Genomic DNA, 21,302 nt, shown 5'->3' with positions numbered 1-21,302 from the left:
TTTAGGATACTACCACTCAAATGTACTATCGTGAGAAATGTGAGCGAGAACACGCGAACGCGTGGCAAGTAGCCTCCGCACCGAGTTAGCGCGACACGGGCATGGCGTTGCCAAAAACAGAGGGAAAAGGGGGGCGCTGTTCCGCTAACGTTTTGCACTCCCGCTTCCCTAGCGTTGCTACGAAACGGCAGCTGATTGCGTTTCACCGACCACCGGCGATGATAAGGCGGTTACAGCACGCAGAGCATGCCAGCTTGTTCCTTATAGTTCTGCGCAAAATACCTATCCCTTTCTTTCTCTCCATGACACGCACGGAACGTGTGGTAGTGATATTGGCTTGATACTGTAGCGCCTGCACTGGCGCTGACGCGCAGGAAAAAGCTTTGCCTATTTTGCTGTATCCGGGTTCTCGTGAACGGAGAGAAGTTGCACGCAGCAGTCAGTTGAAAAGATTTTATTGAGCGCTTGCGACAAGGTAACAAACCTTGAATGCACATAAAAATGTATGCCATTTTATCAGCATCACTGTAAAATAATTTACCCCCTAAAAAGTGAAAAAGGGTGTAAATGTGTCTGTAACTCACACCCTTAGGGTGTTATCTTATAACGGACACCCTAAGGGTGTGAGTTATCGACACATTTGCACCCTTTTCACTTTTTAGGCTGTAAATTATTTTACACTGATTAGCTTTCCTTGCGTGCTTGGTGGGCTAAAAACGGGTCATGGCTCTGCCGGCTTGAATGACGGCCGCCATTCTTTCGTAAGAGACCCGTAGAGAGCCTCGAAGAAGGCTACGTCCTCTTGAAGACATTTGCACTCTCCTTGTATAGCTTCGCACATTTCATTAGCGGTCGCCAAATCCAAGGAGAGCGTGGAAAAGTTAGCCTTCATATGTGGTCAAACATGCTCTATTATGTTCGTGTCGCGCATCACTCAAGGCGCATTACCACTCAGTCCTCTAAAAGACGTGTCACGTATTTTGCTGTATGCACAGGAAACAAATCCTGTTGGAATAAATAGTACCCATCTGCGTGCAGACCATTCAGTGCCTATGGGACCATCTCGTGCTCCAGCAATGTGCAATACGCAGAACTCGTATACTTCCCGGAGATTCGTTCAAGAAAACTTTTACCGTCACGAGGAATAGCCGCCTACATGTTTACAGAAGTGCGTCCGCTTGCAGCCACCACCTTTGTGCTCTGCGGACAGTAGTGTGTGTTCTAATGCGCCACTACTTTCTGCAGCTCCCAGCGGCTCGAGAATGTACATTCATTGGAGAAGATGACATATTTCCAATGCGCCACCCTCCAGCTGCGGTGATCCACAGCGAACTTCAGGCGAGCAGTTTTGTTGGCAGCTGTGAGAAGGAGCTTCTGAGCGGAGATCCTACTTCGGAGTGCGGCTTCCCTTAACCTTCGCCGTACCATGCTGTCACTTACATTTGACTAGTAGAGCACTGAGCACGTCATTCTCATTTTGAAATAGCTTCTCATTGACTGCAGCAGCAATATGTAGGTCTTGGTCCACCGACGTGGCGTGGGGTCGCCTCTTGTGCGGCGTATCCTTAATGCGTTTTTCATCTCGGTATAAGTGGACTATACTGTTGCCGGTCTTCAACTGGCAGCCTCTCAAGGCAACAATGTTGCGCTGCGTGTAACCTTTCTGTGATAATTTCATTACTTCTCCCCGCTTATACAAGCGCACTTGCGGCATCGTTGAGCGCAAAAACCCAAATGACTGCTAGCACGGGAAATAAATTTAAACAGGCGTATCAATGCTCAGCCAACATCACCTAGGTATAAGCAGATCCTCCGAGTCACGGCAGCCTGCGTTGCGGCCGATCCCTAAATAGTTACGTAGCCTCATAGGTCACTATGTGCCTGCACGCGCTGATATGAACCCATATAATCACTAGCGGACGGTGACAAGCAATCAGCTGCCGTTTCGTAGCAACGCTAACTAGGCGGGAGTGCAAACAGTTAGCGTAACAGCGACGCCCTTTGCACTTTGTTTCTGACAGCGGCCCACGCCAATTGCCCCACGTCGGGTTCGAGGCTATTTGCCACGTGTTGGCGCCTTCCAGCTTATATTGCTCACGATAGTACAATGCTGCAAGATTAACAAATAAACGTCATAAAAGTATAAGTTTCATGTTGCACTATATTTGTGTCATGCAGTGATATACAGATCTTTCTCACTAAAGTATGTTGTAAACAAGGAACAGTTCTCAAATATCTTAATTCCACGGCAGGGTTGATCGGCACGTCAGCCAGCGCCGTTATCAGAGTGCACCTGCGAAAGTAGCGCGGATAGGGCAATGCGCAGAGCGATCGTGTCTGAGCACGCTCTGATAGGTCACTAGAATGAAATCAGTGTATCGTCGGCTCTTTATCTGCGGAAATATTGTTCTTAGCCACTGATTTTAGGCGTCGTCCGTTCAGTAGCATCTGCGCAGATTGTTTTTGCATTGGAAGTGTGGAAGTCGATAAAAAGCAGGGGCTCTGTAGACTTTCACGGAACAGCCTGGCACACAATGGCCAACGAAAGTATGGCTTGTGTGCTTCAGCCTGCCATCGCAAATCTCCTAGCTACACTTCGCGATGTGCCGCTAACTGTGTTCTCGGTCGACATTGTTGTAGGGTTACTAATCTCTTCAGAGTTGTACGTTGTGTCTTCAAGTCCACGTTGTTAACCATCACAGAGTTTACCTGCGACGATGTCATTATTATAAGCTATGTAGAATTGAGACTGCTTTGCCATTTAATACACGTAGCACCTTTCGCTGCCGCGACTTCTACATTTGAACACCACCGATTTACTGTTGCGGTCATGTACCAAGCCTGCTAAAAAGCGACGTACGCATGGATGTATACTCGCCCGTTCTATTCCCGGCCACTGCGGCCGCCTTCAAATGGAGACGGAACAGAAAAGTTTTCGTGTGTCCATGCTTCTCGTACACGTCGATAAACATCAAATGGTTCAAACCCATTCGTAAGTTTCCATACTGGCGGGCTAATAGTCAACTGCTCACTATTCGGACGTGAACCTAATAATTTTACAGTGAAGCTGTGAGTCTCTAGTTGGTCTGGATTTCTCGCGTCAGTCAGGAAAAAGAAAAATTGAACCGAAAAAGAAACGCATGTCTCCTTTGGAAGCAGGCCCACATAACAGGCAGCTCAGCATTTATTTCAATAATGAAAAGCACAAAACAAGCGTCAAAGGCGCATGACGCCATCAAACTTCATATATAAAAGGGAGACCTCCCTAGCAACTGTTCATTGCAAGAACACGATGGGTAGACCCCGCAATATTACCTCCCGAAGAGCAGATGAGCGTCGAAGTGTACAAAATTGTAATCCTCAACAATGCTGTCGTGCTAAGGCTAACCAAAACAATAAAACGTTTAATATCCCCATGGACGGCATTTGCGCGGTTTTCTAACAGCTTCGCTGACCATCCAGTTTCACAGGGTCGGGATGGGGAGTTAATTTTTTGTATTGAATCAATCGATTATTTAACTGTTATATATTAGAAACAATGCGTACTGGTGGCACTAAGCTCCTAATTATAACGTCCCGCACAGATACTGTCCTTTGTTGAGCGCATTGGGGAAAAAAGAAAGACCATTGCAGCCATCTGGTGAACCGTCGCATTAATCACAAGGCATTATTGGCCTTCGAGCGAGCACACGGAAATACACAAGAGCACTGTGGCGCAGCACCGAGCACTGCGCGAATTGTCGACAACAGTGATCGTACGCAAATCCTGCAGCGAAGAAATTATGTATATGTCCAAAAGCAAACGTACATGGCAGCGCGTCGGGAGACAGCTTTCCAGTGGCGATCATGACGTCCCTGAAGTTGAGTGGGGCATAGTACACGGTACACAGGACCCTGTCGCTGCGATTCGACGGGCAAACGTAACGCAGCGGCGACTCGTACCACTGCAGGCTCGACACGTCGCCTCGCGTCTGCACGTTGAGGAAGGCGAGCTCGGTGGCGATCGTCTGCGGGCCACCTACGCACAAGAGAGAGGGCGGGACAAGGCGTAGGAAAGGAAGCGCAACTGTTGAGAATATGCGCCAATTCAAAAATTTTGGCTCGCCTGCACACCATTTCATAGTGGGTGTGTTCCGTGCGGAACCCAAAACGACAAAAGAAGAGTCATTCCACTTCAAGTCTCCCAAACGCGTCGCTGGATGAGCTCTGATGTTGCTTTAAAATGTCATGGCGATTTACTGTCTTTCTCAAAATGGTTTTCCTAGATTATCCTGCCGAATAATTTTTTATGTAACGCGACGTGCTTACAAAATTATTTTCGAGTACGTGAATCGTGTTTATACCAAGGAATTATTAGAAATGTTATTTTAGTGTCTGACGCTATAAGGCTTCGCCTACAGAATCTACAAAGATTTGTTTTTATTAGGTAAACTGTTTATTTGCAACTACGTCGAGAAATGGTCCACTGGTAGTCCTTATTATTCACTAAAATCTATCAAATTGACAATTTCTTCCTGACAGAACTGCTATATATATTTCACAGTAAATAATTTCCTTGATTGTCCCAGAGCTCTATGTTCGGACTAATTTATTTTAGCACGAATATGCGCTAGGAATTTTCCGAAATAACATGCCAGACAAGAAATTCTGGCTTTTGGTCTAATTTCATTCGCAGTTTTTGCAATGAGCTACTCCAAGTAAATATATTACGCAATAGAGAGAGAGAGAGAAAGGCAAAGGAAATACAGGAAGGTTAAGCAGAGATTATCTCCGGTTGGGTACCCTGTACTATGAGAGGTGCAAAATTACGTAATAGGTAAGGGAGAGAAACAGATAAAAAAAGAAAAAATTCCTGGAACACACACACACACACACATGTACAAAGTGATTCAGATAGGTCTGCTTATTGGCCGCTTATTATAGACGATGATTCAGCACTGGGATACGTATTTTGACAATTAGAGTGCGCGGGATATTGACGGTGCTGACGCAATGTGATTTCTTCCGAGTGCTCTGCGCCAAGCGATGGGCCCCCGGTCTGCCTTCCGGGCGGTGCCGGTCGGGCCTGCGCGACCTGTTACGCGGCCCCGGGGTGGTCCTCGGCCTCTTAGAACTCCCTGTTCCCCTGGGAGTAGTATTCCAGGCGTACGCGGACGATATTGCTATCATCATTCCGGGCAAGAACCGTGCGGCCATCGAGCGACAGGCAGAGGCGGTTTTAACCTCAGTAAACGGCTGGGCTCGGCATGCCCGCGTACAGATCAATGCTGCGAAGTTGTTCTTCATCGCCTTGCCTCATGGATGTAGCGCAATGAAAGGAAATACCCTTCGAGTATTCATAGGTGATGCCCGGTTGCAAAGAAAAGATAAATTGAAAATTCTTGGTGTGGTCTTTCATTCACGATTAGGCTTTAAAGAATACGTTGATTACGTCCAAGAAAAATTGGAACTCCTTGTTCCCAAAATTATAGCATATTTTAAAATGCATAATTCGGTCAGTCCTCTCGCCATTCGTGCATTGTACAGGTAAGTAGTGCTTCCGGTCATCACCTACGCGGCGCCGGTGTGGTGGTCTGAATTTGCAGACAGTTTACTAAAGGCAAAAGTAATATCTTTGCACAGAGTCCCTTTAATTACTCTTACAGGGGCTTACCGCACGACGCGCACGTCGGCCCTACAGGTGCTTCTGCGGGCGGCGCCGTTACCATTGGAGTTGGAACGGCTTCGTGTTGAGTTCCATCTCTTTACCCTTCGTCGGCCCACCTGTTACGGTCCCGTGTACTACATTCCTACTGTAGTAGGTTACCCTTATGATCACTGGTTAGATCACCCAGCCGAGAGATACCGGTGCCCGTTTGACAGGCTGACAATCACAGAGGCGGTAACTAAATCGGCATAGCAGGGACTCCACATTTCTACCGATGGCTCATATTCTGAAACCTCCGCTGGAGCCGCCTACGTAGCAATAGGCCCTCGAAAGCGCATTCGGAAAGTAGGCAAATTTAAAGTTGAACGGGCCGGCGGTGCGTACTGTGCGGAGGCCACTGCGTTCCTTGAGGCGCTCAACTACGTGGCAGTGTCGCGGACTACCTGATCTGTAAATATTTACTCGGCCTGCCTCTCCTTGTTGTCGGCGATTGCGGCACTCTGGTTAGACGACGTTCGAGCAGTACTCATCAAGCAGGCGTTACGCAGTCTGTCAATTCAGATAGACATTAAATTATATCATGTCCGAGGCCACTCGGGCGTCCTGGGAAACGAATTGGTTGACGAGGCGGCATTGAGTGGTGCACCGTACGGCTTGTCGCGCAGCGCCCGTGCCTCCATTCGTTCCATCAGAACTAAATTTTATAAACAGATGGAGAGTGACAGGCAACGCGAATGGGTAGCTGAAAATGCCAACACGGCGACCTATCTATGGGTCCCTACAGTACAGACCATCCCGGCCTTCTTCCCCCCTCCCAGTTCTTTAGTCCACGTCATTAGAGGACATGGCCGATTCCCATATTATCTACACCAATTTAATATTGCACCTCACAGCATGTGCCTCTGTGGGCTGGTTTGTTCCTCATTCGACCACTACTTAACAGAATGTCGCGTCAACGCTGCACTTGCGGCGCGGCTTACGGGCACACCGGGGGGACGTCTATACAGGGCCGCATACCCACACATTCTAGGACCCAAACCTAACCGCGCCATCCTCATCAGGATGGCTCGTATTATTTGGGAGGCGTTGCCGGATTAACCGCGTGGTGCCCCGCGTGTGGACGCGTCGTAGGCCGCGCTGTCTGCACTCTACCCTGACAGTTAGTTTTTTTTCTTCTATTTTCCTTCTATCCTCTCACTCATACCATTGCCTCTGTCTCGGCAAAATACGCAGCTGGGCAGGAGCTCATAGTTGCACGCAATGTACTGGCCTGGTTTTGCAAGGGCGTCTTGGTGATCGCTCAGAGAGCTCCGGCCTCGCTCGTGGATGGCAATACAGGGTCAGACGTGCATGCCCGGTGTCGTGGCTGACACCGACATCCAGCGACTGGGACAGCCGCTGGCAATCGCTCCGGCTGAGGGATGTGTCGGCCTCGCATAGCTGACTACTTTGTAACGGACGCACACATGTGAATAGAGTCCTTTAACGTGTCCGCTATTCCGGTAAACCGGGGCGGTTTGGGCGCATTACCGGAAGGTCGGCGGCGTAAACGTGAGCGGCCGGAGCGGTGCAGCCGCCTAGTGTTGTAGAACTCAATCAGACAAACATAGAACTAAAATTGCAGTAGCCAACTTTATTCTACTTCGCTGCTGGTGCAAATTTTCGGCAGTGGCATAATTGTGTTCCTAATTACGCCGCTGTCGGAAACTTCCACCCCAGCTAAGAAGAATATAGTAATTGTCTCTGTGTTAAGGTGGTTGAGGTTTGCACCACCAGTTGACGCCACCAATCTGGCCGCTCACGTTTACGCCCCCAACCATCCGGTAATCTGCCCAAACCGCTCAGGTTTGCCCGAATAGCGGATACGCTAAAGGTCTCTAATATCTCTACCGCTCGGCTGGGGATCGTGGCGGACCCTGTACTCCAGCGGCTTGGAGGGGTATGCGAGCTTATACCAATGGCTCGGGCGTCGATGTCCCTCTAGTGTAGCACCCTATTCGTCTTGCGCGGGGCGCAGACGATTCCACCAAGTGTCACATGTTGATGTGATTGATGATGATACTGAATGCGGCCGGCCGCTTCTTGGCAGGCGTGTCGCCTGCCTCTACTGAAGGCTGTTTCCAGTCCAGTGCGGTTTCCTCTTTATTGTCTATTTGTGGAACGCTCCGCTCAGGCTGCGTATCAATTATTGTTTTTTTTCTTTTTTTCCTTTTTGTTTTTGCGTGAATGTCGCTCTCTCTTCCCCGCACCTCTGGCGTTCGCGGGAGCCCAGGGTATGCCCAGGGTGCTACTGCTCGTACGGTTTCGAACCTCCGTTTGAAATTTCGCGCCATAATGACGATCCGTGCTCACTGGGAGGTGCTGCCGCCTCTCAGGATTACAAGAAGCGTTTGAAATTTGCACTACCTTCTTGGGGAGATAAACAGAACTGATTTCAAGCTTCAGCGCGTCGCGCAGACTGAGGCAACACCAATTTTGCAGTTTCGGTTTCGCCGCGTGAAACGTCATTTTTCTGTTTGTCAGCACTCTCTTGCAGGGGCGGTGAGAGTTGATTTCTATCTTGGTTGGCGCTGCTCTTCGCTTATCACCGCTGTTCGCGAGGTATTCTCGCTCTCAGCGGCTACGCGCTTTCGCGGTTTCGGTTCCGCCACGTGATCGCAACGGAGGCGCGTGAAACGTCATTCTTCTGTTTGTCGGCACTCTCTTGCAGGGGCGGTGGAAGTTGATTTATATCTTGATTGGCGCTGCTCTTCGCTTATCACCGCCGTTCGCGAGGTATTCTCGCTCTCAGCGGCTACGCGCTTTCGCGGTTTCGTTTCCGTCGCGTGATCGCAACGGAGGCGCGCGAAATGTGATTTTTCTCTTTGTCGGCACGCTCTCGCAGGGGCGGCGGAAATTGATTTCTATCTTGATTGGCTCTGCTATTAGTTTGTTTATCACCGCCGCGCACGAGGTATTCTCGCTCTCTGCGGCAACGCGCTTACGCGTGAAGGTGCCTCAGACCTCTGCCCAAGGCAGCCGCACGCAGAGAAGATGTCATGTGTGCGCCAACACAACTCGTCACTCTAAGAGGTGAACAGACATGCATTTTAAGTGTGCAGACTGCGGTAAGGCGCTGTGCGTAGAACCGTTTTTTAAGGAGTACCACACTCTGAAATACTACAGAGCATTTTTCAGTTCTGAGTGATGCCGACACCAAAATACTGTTCCTAATTTTTTTTTACTATTGTAAGGAAGATGAGGAACGTGCGCGCAGTCAGCAGCATCGGCAGCATCAAGCGCGCAGCAGAGGCTCGAGCTCGGGGACTGTGCTCGGTGCATCGTAGAACCGGCGGTCGCTACGAACCCCAATAAACCTCCTTTATAAGTGGTGGAGCCGTGCGGGGTAACGTTCCGCTCTACCATCCTGGAACTCCGTTCTCGGACGCTACCCTCTGCCATGCCGGACGCCGACCAGCAGACTCTTCCATCGTCACCCGTCCCTTGCACTGGCACCGTTCGCCAGCGGGAGCCTCCCATCTTCAGCGGAACCAACAACAACGACGTTGAAGAGTGGCTGTCGTCCTACGAACGGGTGAGCGTTCACAACAAATGGAATCACTCAGACAAGCTGGCTTACGTGTCATTCTACCTCGCGGGCGTGGTCAGTCTCTGGTTCAGAAATCATGACAGGGATATCCGAACGTGGTCGGCGCTCAAGACGTCGATTACAGAAGTATTTGACCGACCCGCCGTCAGGAAACTCCGAGCCGAGCAGCGTTTGCGTACACGCGCACAGGACACGGGTGAGACATTCACCAGCTAAATAGAAGACGTTCTCGATTTGTGCAGGCGCGTGAACGCTGCCATGACGGAATAGGAAAAGATCAAGCACGTCATGAAGGGAATCGACGATGACGCGTTCCAAATGCTTCTGGCCAAGGACCCGCGCACTGTTGGCGACGTCATCAGCTTGTGCCAGAGCTATGATGCATTGCGTAAGCAGCGAGCTCTGACAAGGCGACATCCCGCACCAAATGCGGCATCACTCTGCAGCCTTACCACCGGCCCAGAACAGGCCTCCCTGACAACGCAAATGAAGGATTTCGTCTGCGAAGAAGTTGCACGACAGCTATCTCTGGTGTCCGTCACTCAGGAGTCTGCCAGCACTTTGCCGTCTCATATCCGTAACGTGATCCATGAAGAGGTCGCGGAAGCGCTGCCGGCTGTTCACCAGCAGGATGTCGTGGCTACACCAGTCACTTATGCTACGGTTGCTGCAATGGCCCCTCGCACTGTGCCCGTGCGTCGCTTCCAGCAGCCTGTGCACCGCCCTCCACTTCCCGTCCCCTGGACCACCACTGCCGTCGCTAACCAGTGGTGTACGCCGGACAATCGCCCTATATGCTTCGCATGTGCGTGTCCCGGTCATGTCGCAAGGTTCTGCCGCCGCCGCTCGCAGGCGTTCGATGACGATCGCCGAGCGCCCTATGTGCCGCCTGATTCAAATGCGCTTTACGGACCTTTCGACCCATCACCAGCTCGTTCCCAGACTGAGCGCCGTCCTCGCTTCGAACGCCTCCGGTCACCCTGCCCACGTCGTCGATCGCTTTCCCCTATGTGTCGACGACCCGTCTCTAACGAAGAGGGAAACTAGACGACGCAGTTCCTGAGGCAAGAACTGCGCAAGCGTCGACATGCCGAAGTCCTCCTCCTTTACCTGCCAATGTCATTGATGTGCTTATCGAAGATGTCGCTACAGTCGCCTTAGTCGATACCGGTGCCGCTATTTCAGTTATGGATGCCAGGTTTTGCCGTTCGCTTCGTAAAGTGACGACGTCTCTGTCTGGATTGTCGTTCCGAACGGCGAGTGCTCAACCCATTCACCCTACCGCTGCTTGTACTGCCCGTGTGATCATGCAGGACGTTTTGTACACGATTGAATTCATAGTTCTTTCATCGTGCTCCCACGCCGTTATAGGATGGGATTTTCTCTCACTCCACAATGCCATCATCAATTGCGCTCGGGCTGAGATTGAACTTTTCCACCTTGGTGACCTGACCTCGGCCGATGCTCATCCTGCCACTTAAATTGTCGTGAAAGAAGACACCTGTATCCCCCCGTGCTCGTCAGCATTCGTACCAGTCTTCTGTAGTACCATATCCGATGGGACGGTCTTCATGCCCTCTCATCACTTTGTTACCCGAAAAGCGCTTCCTTTGCCCTTTGCAGCTCTTGACCTTGCCGCCGGTGTGAGCACGATGCCCATTTACAATCATCTTTCATCGCCGCTATCACTGCTCCGCCGCGAATGCCTTGGTTACGTCGAGTCGCTCGATTCAACACGAATTGTCTTCGTCCTCGACGAAGTGTCTTCTACTGCCACCCATGAACTGAGTGCCCTCTCCGTACCAGACTCGACATCGACTGGTGTGTTCAGCCCACTCATCGCCGAAGATCTGACGCCTTCGCAGCGATCTCAACTTGTCGCATTCCTTCAGCACTTCCGCCTTTCTTTCGACGTTGCGCAAACCTCTCTTGGCCGTGCATCGACATTCAAGGATTACATCGACACTGGCACTCACTCACCCCTGCGACAAAGACCATATCGCGTGTCCGCTACGGAACGTCGCGTCATTGCAGACCAGGTCGATGACATGCTTCGTCGAGGCGTCATTCAACCTTCCCAAAGCCCATGGGCCTCTCCCGTGGTCCTCGTCACAAAGAAAGATGGTTCCATCCGCTTCTGTGTTGACTATCGGCGGTTGAACAAGATCACGCTGAAGGACGTCTACCCATTACCACGCATCGATGATGCTCTGGACTGTTTGCAGGGAGCCGAGTTCTTTTCTTCGCTGGATTTGCGGTCAGGCTACTGGCAGGTTCCGATGGCAGAGGCTGATCGCCCGAAAACTGCCTTTGTTACACCAGACGGCTTGTATGAATTCACCGTAATGCCTTTCGGACTTTGCAACGCACCTGCTACGTTCGAAAGAATGATGGATAATATTCTGCGTGGCCTCAAATGGAAAATATGTCTTGCTATCTTGACGACATTGTGGTGTTCGCCCCTGATTTCCCAACACACCTGCTCCGCCTCCAGCACGTACTCACTTGCTTGACCAACGCCGGGTTGCAACTTAACTTGAAGAAGTGTAGATTTGCTGTTCGTCAGCTAACAACTTTAGGCCATGTCGTGTCAAAGGAGGGCATTCGCCCGGATACCGAGAAGCTACGTGCTGTTACTGCGTTCCCAAAACCTACTACTATGAAAGAGCTACGCAGTTTTATCGGCCTCTGCTCTTACTACCGGCGATTCGTTCGAAACTTTGCGTCAATTATATCGCCTCTCACGCAGCTCCTTGGTGTCGCTAGAGATCTCTCATCATGGTCTTCAGAGTGTGACGACGCCTTCACAACCTTGCGCCGTCTTCTCACGACGCCACCCATTCTTCGCCATTTTGACCCACAAGCGCCAACCGAAATTCATACCGATGCAAGTGGTGTAGGCCTTGGCGCTGTGTTGGCACAGCGTCAACCTGGCCACCCAGAATACGTCGTCGCATACGCGAGTCGCATGTTAACCAAGGCGGAGACCAATTACAGCGTTACGGAAAAGGAGTGTTTGGCCATTGTGTGGGCGCTTGGCAAGTTTCGCCCATATTTATACGGCCGATCTTTTGACGTAGTGACCGACCACCACGCACTATGTTGGCTGTCGACGCTCAAAGATCCATCGGGTCGCCTTGCCCGCTGGGCATTGCGAATCCAAGAATACGACATCCGCGTGGTGTACCGTTCCGGGCGAAAGCACTCCGACGCTGACGCGCTATACCGATCACCGCTTCCCCCGAAGGCCAGTCACGACTCCCCCTGCGAGTGTACATTATCCTCTCTGGACGTTGACACTATCGCTGCTGCACAGCGTAATGATCCCTGGACTGCATCTCTGCTCGACCTTCTCTCGGATACGTCGAAAGTTCCAGCGTCACGTACGCTTCGGCGCCAAGTGCCTCATTTTGCGATTCGCGACCAGGCACTGTATCGATGCAACTATGCCCCAGAGGGACGCACCTGGTTACTCGTCATTCCGAGAATCTTGCGAGCAGAGCTCTGCTCCTCGTTCCACGTCGACCCTCAGTGTGGCCATGCGGGAGTCTTCAAGACCTACGAAAGACTTCGACACCGCTATTACTGGCGGGGAATGTATAATTTCGTTCGAAAGTTCGTCCGCTCTTGTCATGAGTGCCAACGCCGGAAAGGGCCACCGCACAATACCGCCGGTGAACTCCAGCCTTTACAATGCCCATCCCGACCCTTTGATCGCGTGGGCATAGATCTCTACGGGCCGCTTCCGTTGACTCCTGCCAGCAACAGGTGGATAATCGTTGCGGTAGACCACTTAACCCGTTATTCGGAGACTGCTGCTCTACCAAATGCTACAGCGCAGGAGGTCGCCAATTTCCTACTTCGTCGTTTTCTCCTTCGTCATGGAGGTCCACGTGAACTTTTAAGCGATCGAGGCCGCACCTTCTTATCTGAAGTCATCGAACAACTGCTTGCTGAATGCGCTATTGTTCATCGTAAATGCACTGCTTATCACCCGCAGTCTAACGGTACCACAGAACGCTTTAATCGAACTCTTGGTGACATGCTCGCCATGTATGTCTCACCTGATCACTCTAATTGGGACCTAGTTCTTCCGTTTGTCACCTACGCCTACAACACCGCGACTCAGGCCACTACCGGATTCTTACCCTTTTACCTTCTTTACGGCCGTCATCCTTCGCACACCATCGACACCATTCTGCCCTACCGGCCGGACCCATCTGAATGCCTGCCGATCTCGGAAGCCGCCAGACAAGCAGAGGAATGTCGCCAGCTTGCCCGCCGATTCACCTCGGAAGACCAGAACCGCCAAAAAGCCGTTCTCGATGCCCAGAACTCGACTCCCACTTTTCTCCCGGGCGCTCTCGTCTGGTTGTTAGTGCCACACCGCACGCCTGGGCTCGCTTCAAAACTCCTTCCGAAGTACGACGGTCCATACCGCGTTCTCGAGAGAACATCACTCGTTAATTATCTGGTTGAGCCGTTAACGCCGCCGTCCGACATGCGACGTCGTAACCGCGAAGTCGTTCACGTTCAGCGTCTCAAGCCGTATCACAATTCTACCGTCCTTCCAAGTCACCAGGATGGCTCCTTTATTTCCGCGGTGCCATTGTAAGGAAGATGAGGAACGTGCGCGCAGTCAACAGCATCGGCAGCATCAAGCGCGCAGCAGAGGCTCGACTTCGGGGACTGTGCTCGGTGCATCGTAGAACCGGCGGTCGCTACGAACCCCAATAAACCTCCTTTATACTATTTATTCCCGACTTTATACATTTTGTACATTCAAGATCCGCAATAAAGTAATTTGACCACCTGGGAAAGTTTTTTTCAAAATAATTCGACCCTCAAAGGGTTTAAAACAGGCCAACTGAAATTTAGGGATGGGTCAACTGAAATTTGGGTTGGGGCCGAGTTGAAATTTGAGGTAGGCTAACTTAAATTTGCAGATGGGTTAACTTAAATTGGGGATGGGCAACTTAATTTTGGCGATGTGCGAAGTTGGAATCTGAGGCCGACCCAACTGAAATTTGGTTGTAGGCCAACTTGAAATTTGGACGAGGGCCAACATGAAATGTCGAGGCGGGCGCAGTTGAATTTGGGAGGAGGCGAATATAATTAGGGGGTTTGCCTACTTAAAGAAGGGGATGGGTCATATTATATTGGGGCGTCAACTTATTGAAATTTAGGAGTAGGTAAACTTGAAATTGAGTTACTCCAAATTCGATTTTCGAGATGGGCCAAGTTGAAATTTGCGCTGAGCCAACTTGAATTTAGACATCGGCTAACTCTAACATGGGGATGCACTAACTTAAATTTTGGGGTGGTTGAGGTTAAATTTGGGGGTAGGCCAACTTCAAATTTGGAGGCATGCAAACTTAAATCTGGGGTGTGCTAACTTTAAGAGTTAATGCAGAATACCTTAGTAACTTGCAATTCGCTGATGATATTGCCTTGCTTAGTAACTCAGGGGACCAACTGCAATGCATGCTCACTAACCTGGAGAGGCAAAGCCGAAGGGTGGGTCTAAAAATCTGCAGAAAACTGAAGTAATGTTTAACAGCCTCGGAAGGGAACAGCAGTTTACAATAGGTAGTGAGGCGCTGGAAGTGGTAAGGGGATACATCTACTTAGGACAGGTAGTGACTGCGGATCTGGATCATGAGACTGAAATAATCAGAAGAATAAGAATGGGCTGGGGTGCGTTTGGCAGGCATTCTGAGATCATGAACAGCAGGTTGCCATTATCCCTCAATAGAAACGTTTATAACAGCTGTGTCTTACCAGTACTCACGTACGGGGCAGAAACCTGGAGGCTTACGAAAAGAGTTCTACTTAGATTGAGGACGACGCAATGAGCTATGGAAAGAAGAATGATAGGTGTAACGTTAAGGGATAAGAAAAGAGCACATTGGGTAAGGGAACAAACGCGAGTTAATGACATCTTAGTTGAAATCAAGAAAAAGAAATGGGCATGGGCAGGACACGTAATGAGGAGGGAAGATAACCGATGGTCATTAAGAGTTACGGAATGGATTCCAAGGGAAGGAAAGCGTAGCAGAGGGCGACAGAAAGTTAGGTGGGCGGATGAGATTAAGAAGTTTGCAGGGACAACATGGCCACAATTAGCACATGACCGGGGTTGTTGGAGAAGTATGGGAGAGGCCTTTGCCCTGCAGTGGGCGTAACCGGGCTGATGATGGTGATGATGATGAACTTTAAATTTGAACGTGGGCTTACTGATATTGTGGGGTGGGTCAACCTAGATTGGGGGTGTGGGCCATGTTAAGTTGAGGATGGGCAATATTAATTTTGGAAAAGGGCCAAGTTAAAATACAGGGCTGGGCCAACATAAATTTCAAGGTGGGCCAACTTGAAATTTGGGGGTGGGCCAACTTAAATTTGGACTTGGGCCAGCTTAATATCTGGCGGTGGGCCAAGTTAAATTTGGATATAGGCCAACTTCTAAATATGGACGTCGGTCAACTTAAACTTGGGGAGGGGTCAAGTTAATTTTGGGTGCGGTGGAAGTTAACATTGGGGGTGGACAAATAAAAAATTTAGAGGTGCACGAAATGAAATTTCTGAGTGGGCCAACTTGAATTTCAGGGTGAGCTAAGTTCAAATTTAGGGAGGGGGCAACTTGAATTTTCTGGGTGGGCTACTTAAATTTGCTGTTGTGGCAACTTGAAATTTGGATCTCGTCCAGCATAAATTTAGGCGTGTGCCAATTTAAAATTCGGAGGTGGGTCAACTTAAATTTAGGTCTGCTGCAACTACAATTTTAGGGTGCACCCGGTTTAAATTTCGATGTGGGTCAACCGAAATTTGGGGAGTATTCTCATGCATACTAAGATAACTCCAGTAGTTTCTGCGTTCAATTATTTAATCACACAATGGGCCTTAGCATGACAGTCGTCAGCAGAAAGATCTTTTGAACCAAATGTTGTGCACGTCAGCCGACCTCGACGTCCACTTGGAGGCATGACCAAGCCTCCGACACTTGAATCAGCACCGCCGGTTTGGAATGTAAGGTCGCGCACGGATCTTGGCGTATCCTGTATCTAGCGTGCCAAAAGTTAAAATTTCAAGTTCCGTTGGCATTCCTTTCTTTTGTGATCTGACTTTATTAGCCTGGACATTGATAACATTTTCGTGCTTCCGCCCGTACAGGTGTTCCCTATCGCTCAAGTTCAATCAGGCCAGTTTCTGAAATTACGCGTCTGACACTATTTCTGGTTTGTAGCGAATTTAGGATGGTAGGAACAAAATGAAACAAGGTTGTGTGACGTGCCATACTCCACTTCGCCTCAGACTTAGACCAGCAGAGCCTCCTGGCCTTCTTAGTGGCTTATAGCCACTTCCAATGGTCTTCATGAGCTACTTCAAAACAAGGAATCGCGAAGTGATTGTGGCTGTTTTGTTGGCTTGTTCATTATAAATGACGTCAACCTTCGGAAAAGTGTATGCTCTTCAGGAAAAACTTGAATGTGGATTGCCTGTGCCACCTTTTAGAGTGGCAATCACTTGAGTAAAGATTTTAGGAAGCCATGAAATGTATAGTATGTTCGGCGACGATGCCAGTTACTCGCCACAGAGCCGAACGAGGTGACAGTACAGGGTACGACACGCAGCAAAACCTACCGTGCGTAGTGTACATGGTCGCTATAACAATAGGCCCACCATAATATCCTGGGACACCCAGGGAAAATTAATAAAATGGGGAGTGGTTTACAGGTAAGACGATAGAAATATTATATATAAGTCGGGGCTTGGATAAGAGATAGGAAAATGCTAGTGGCTGATTTTCCTCGGGTTGGTGAGCCTGTGAGTGCCGTCTAATTGAAGCCGAGGCCAAAATGCTGTGTTGGCTCTGCCGAGAGGCTTCAAAGGTCTAGGTACTGAGCGTCGGCTCAACCACCAAGATACTTTCCCCAGCACACGTCTAAGCCATACGTGATGGTACATGCGGGATGGTCCGGTCCCCCTGTGCTCAAGTGCATAGTTACATTAACGCTCGGCTCGCTTCGCGCGCCAGTGACAGTTTCATCCTGTTTGGTACGAAATTGAACTTATTCCGCAATATATGTGCTGAACACAAGGGCTCACTTAAAAACAAAAGAAACACAACTGCTGAATAAATACACTGGTCCCGTGTCTCGCTGACAATAAATATCACTTCACTACACATCACATGTACGGCCGAAACTAGAATACGCCTCAACAGTCTGGAATCTGCATAAAGTATGTCTCATCGACGCTCTTGAAGCTGTACAAAACCGCGCCGCTCGACTAATCCATTGGTCATACTCATATGACAGCGTCACGTCACAGAAATCGCTATCTGGGCTTCCAGACCTCGTTTTACGTCAGCGCATCGCTTCCCTCTGTCTTTACCACAAATTCTTTTACAGTCCTACCCTTCATCAAGCACCCTATATCACGCCCGCAGCGTGCATATCATACCGGACCAGCCACTCGCAGCAGGTTTCACGACCACGTTCACGAACATCAACATTTTTAGCCTCGTTTTTTCTTCACATGGCGGCCGACTGGAACGACGTGCCCCCTGCCATTGTCGATATAATCTGCCCATTCGCATTTTTACAATATGTCACTGACCATCTCCAACTACGTTACACATGATTTTTCCTTATATATGTTGTTTGTATTTAGGTGCGTGTATATATGCGTATATATGTAGGCTTTATTATGTGTGTATGCATGTGTGAGTATACTTGCATATGTATACTCTGTATGTATGCATGTATGCGCGCTTATGTTACTTAAACGAGTATAAATGCGAATCTTGTACCCACTCCTTACGTAATGCCCCTCAAGTCGAGGGTCTTTAAGGAAAATAAACTGAACTGAACTGAAATATGCTATCTTATTCTAAGTGGAGAAGGCCAAAAATCCGGCATTATTTGAAATCATGAAACAACAACATCAAATAACTATAAAGGAAATCATATTACACAGCTCCAGAGAATGTATCAATATTTGCGAACTATCGTAGGCTGAAGCTATGGATGAAGAAAATCTATAATGTTTAGTGACGAACTTTGGTAAAATGGACTTGAAAGAAGCTTCCTAGAAATTTTCCGATTCTTCATCACTGTTGGGCACTAAAAGCTGCTAGGCTCCCTGACTCACTTTAAAATTTGAGTTGAAACGTTCTTGAAATGCAAATTTTAACAGCTTTCGAAAAGAAACATACGGCTAAAGTTCCCCACTGGCGAATTGTCATATAGCGCATATCCTTCTTTGTAATAATTGCTCACGAAGACAATACGATATCCTTGAAACCAAGATTGCCGTATTTTAAGAGACGAGCAAGTGCAACGTATACAATGCACACTATGGCGACATCCATAGTAAACTCATTTGGTTACCAATCTTGGTTTCGTAAATTAAAGAAAGTTGCCGTCTTGCTTTCATCTCGCCTAATTTGCCCGCCGATACCTTAACCTTCTTTCCAACGCGTCTTCTTCGGAAGCGTCTCACCACTGTTGTAGATGTGATTCTATGGTTCCTACGTTATCCGTGCGTTCCTTATTGGCGCAAGCTCTCACCTACGTTCTAACTGCGCCTCGGTAAGGACAAATCGAAACACATGAAGCGTCTCAAGATGCTCACTTGCCCGTGAGAAATTCATAAGGGTGTTCTATGCCGCTTGTAGATGCAGGGTCCCGTGGCGTAATGGTTTCAATATCGGGCGTCTGTACTAGTGGGTTCGAATCTTGTCGTCGGGCAATTTTAATTCCGTTTAATTGTGTATAAAACAGTACTTCGTTTAAAATGACCGCTTTGCAAAATCACTAAGCCGTTTAAGCCATAATAACGAACTTCATGTAGAAAATTTCGAAGGCGGCTGAAATTTGGAGCTTCGCCTTTAAAAGTGGAACACGGTAGCCTACAAAGATCCGCGAGTGCTTCTCACGCTTACCGGCAACTGTACATTGTGTAATCGCAATGTTTACGGGGAAACGCTGGCTGGGAACGCTATGCACTAAGGCGAGCTTTGTGGTTCTGCTGAAGTGGTTCTACAGGCTGAAGTCATGCATACAAGATGGAGTCTGTGCCCACGACTATCGGTGGTCGTCGTCTTCGTCAGTCCTCTCATCATCGTTCTAAAGTCCCTTGGCAATTATCGAGGGGTTTTACATCGTTCGCTCCGACAGCGCCTCGCTGCATTACCCCCGGCGGCGAAGGCGCTCTCCTGGTGCTTGTTAGATTTGAGTGATATCGCTTCAGTTGAACGACGTGAACGATATCAGAGGAAGATTACGGTGTGCGGGTATCGAGAGCTTGTAATTCGTAGGTAACGTCTGTCACTGACTCAAGACAAGGTATGGGCCTGAGTAGGGTGAAATCAGCTTCTCACAAAGAAGATCTCGCCATGCTAGTTTCCAAAGAAGCACGATGTCACCAGGCTTGAAGTGGGTAGCGCGGTGACGAGCGTCATGTACGCGTCGTTGCTTTTCTTGGGAAGTGGTCAGACGCAGGCGTGCAATCTCACATGTCTGCGTCGCTCTAGATATGGCATCTTGGGCATATTCAGACGTTGTATCGTGAACGGCTGGGAGGATCGTGTCAAACGGTAGTATAGGCGCTCGTCCATACAAGAGAAAAAATGGAGAGAAGCCAGCGGAATCATGGCGGGACGTATTGTAAACGAATGTGACGAACGGCAGAGCGGCATCTATTGGTCGGTGGAGACGTAAATAAGAAGCATTTCTGTGACAGTTCTATTAAACCCCTCTGTGAGGCTGTTGATCTGATGGTGATACGCCGTTGTAAACGTGTCCTTTGTGGCGCAGGTGTGCAATATGTCCTGGACAACCTTTGAGAGAAAATAGCGGCCCCGGTCGGTAAAGAGGTATCGGGAAGCGCCATGGTGGAGTATCACTGTGTCAAGAAGTAAGTCAGCGACATCCGCTGCACAACAGGTAGAAAGAGCCCTCGTGATCGCGTACCGGGTGGTGTAGTCCGTAGCAACTGATTTCCAATTGTTCCCACTAAGCGATAGAAGAAAAGGGCGGCCAAGGAGATGAAGACCAACGGGAAAGAATGGCGAAGATGGTATTTCAATGGGCTGAAGACGGCCACCTGGAAGGTCTGCTGGTTTTTGCAGTGCTGACAAAACTTACAGGAGGCGACGTAACGGCCAACGGAACGGTAAATGCAGGGTCAGAAAAAGCGATGCCGAAGACGGTCATATGTTGTTGAGATTCCAAGATGACCAGCGGTTGGGACATCATGCTACTGTGCGAGCACATTCTCACGCATATGCTTGTGAACGACGAGCAGCAGTACAGGGCCATCGGGGTGCATGTTGTAACGGTACAATATATCATCGTGCAGCACAAACGCTTGCAAAGTGGGTGAAGTTGACGTGTCCGTCAGGCTGAAAATGATGCCTCTCAGGTAAGGGTCGCGTCGTTGCTCAGCGGCAATGCCACCAAACGCGGCAAGTGCGAGGACGCAGGTTGACTCGCCGGTCTCAGGCTGGTTTGGTGGGTCTATTTGATGGCATGACCAGCAATCAGCGTCATCATGGAGTGGGCCTGTCTTATACAACACTGTGTAGGAGTACTCTTGTAGACGTAGATCCCACCGACCGAGATGTCTAGCTGGATCTTTTAAAGACGAAAGCCAGCATAGGGCGTGGTGATCGGTGATAACTGTCAAAGGCCGTCCGTAGAGGTAGGGGCGAAATGTAGCTATTGCCCAAACGAGGGCGAGGCATTCATGTTCGGAGATCGAGTAATTGCGTTCAGCTGGTGACAGAAGACGGCTAGCGTAGCCAATGACACAGTCGTAACCATGCTGTATTGTACCAAAACAGCGCCGATACCGTGTCCGCTGGCGCCGGTGCAAAGCTGGGTTGGGGCGGACACGCCAAAGTGGGCGAAAATCAGTCAGCTCAGCGAATGCACTAGCTTGGTCGAGAACCCAGACAAAAGTGGCGTTTCTTGTAAGAAGTTTCGTTAGAGGGCGTCGAATGTCATCAAAATTTCGCAAGAATCTGCGGAAGTAGGAGCAGAGGCCTACAAAGCTTCGAAC

The 21,302-nt window shown here is 49.4% G+C and overlaps 1 protein-coding gene across 1 annotated transcript in view; it reads right to left on the bottom strand.

The window, feature by feature from the left end:
- Positions 1–21,302, bottom strand: part of LOC126524387 (fatty acid synthase-like) — a 270,389-nt gene that overhangs the window by 67,668 nt on the left and 181,419 nt on the right. The window contains exon 17 of the mRNA XM_055067059.2: positions 3,809–4,018. Coding sequence (XP_054923034.2) covers positions 3,809–4,018 — 210 coding nt within the window. The remainder of the gene's footprint in view (positions 1–3,808; positions 4,019–21,302) is intronic.

Source organism: Dermacentor andersoni, chromosome 3 (assembly GCF_023375885.2).
Source record: "Dermacentor andersoni chromosome 3, qqDerAnde1_hic_scaffold, whole genome shotgun sequence".
NCBI lineage: Eukaryota > Metazoa > Arthropoda > Arachnida > Ixodida > Ixodidae > Dermacentor > Dermacentor andersoni.
The sequence above is the reverse complement of the archived record's forward strand: the minus strand, read 5'-3'. Positions and strand labels throughout refer to the sequence as shown.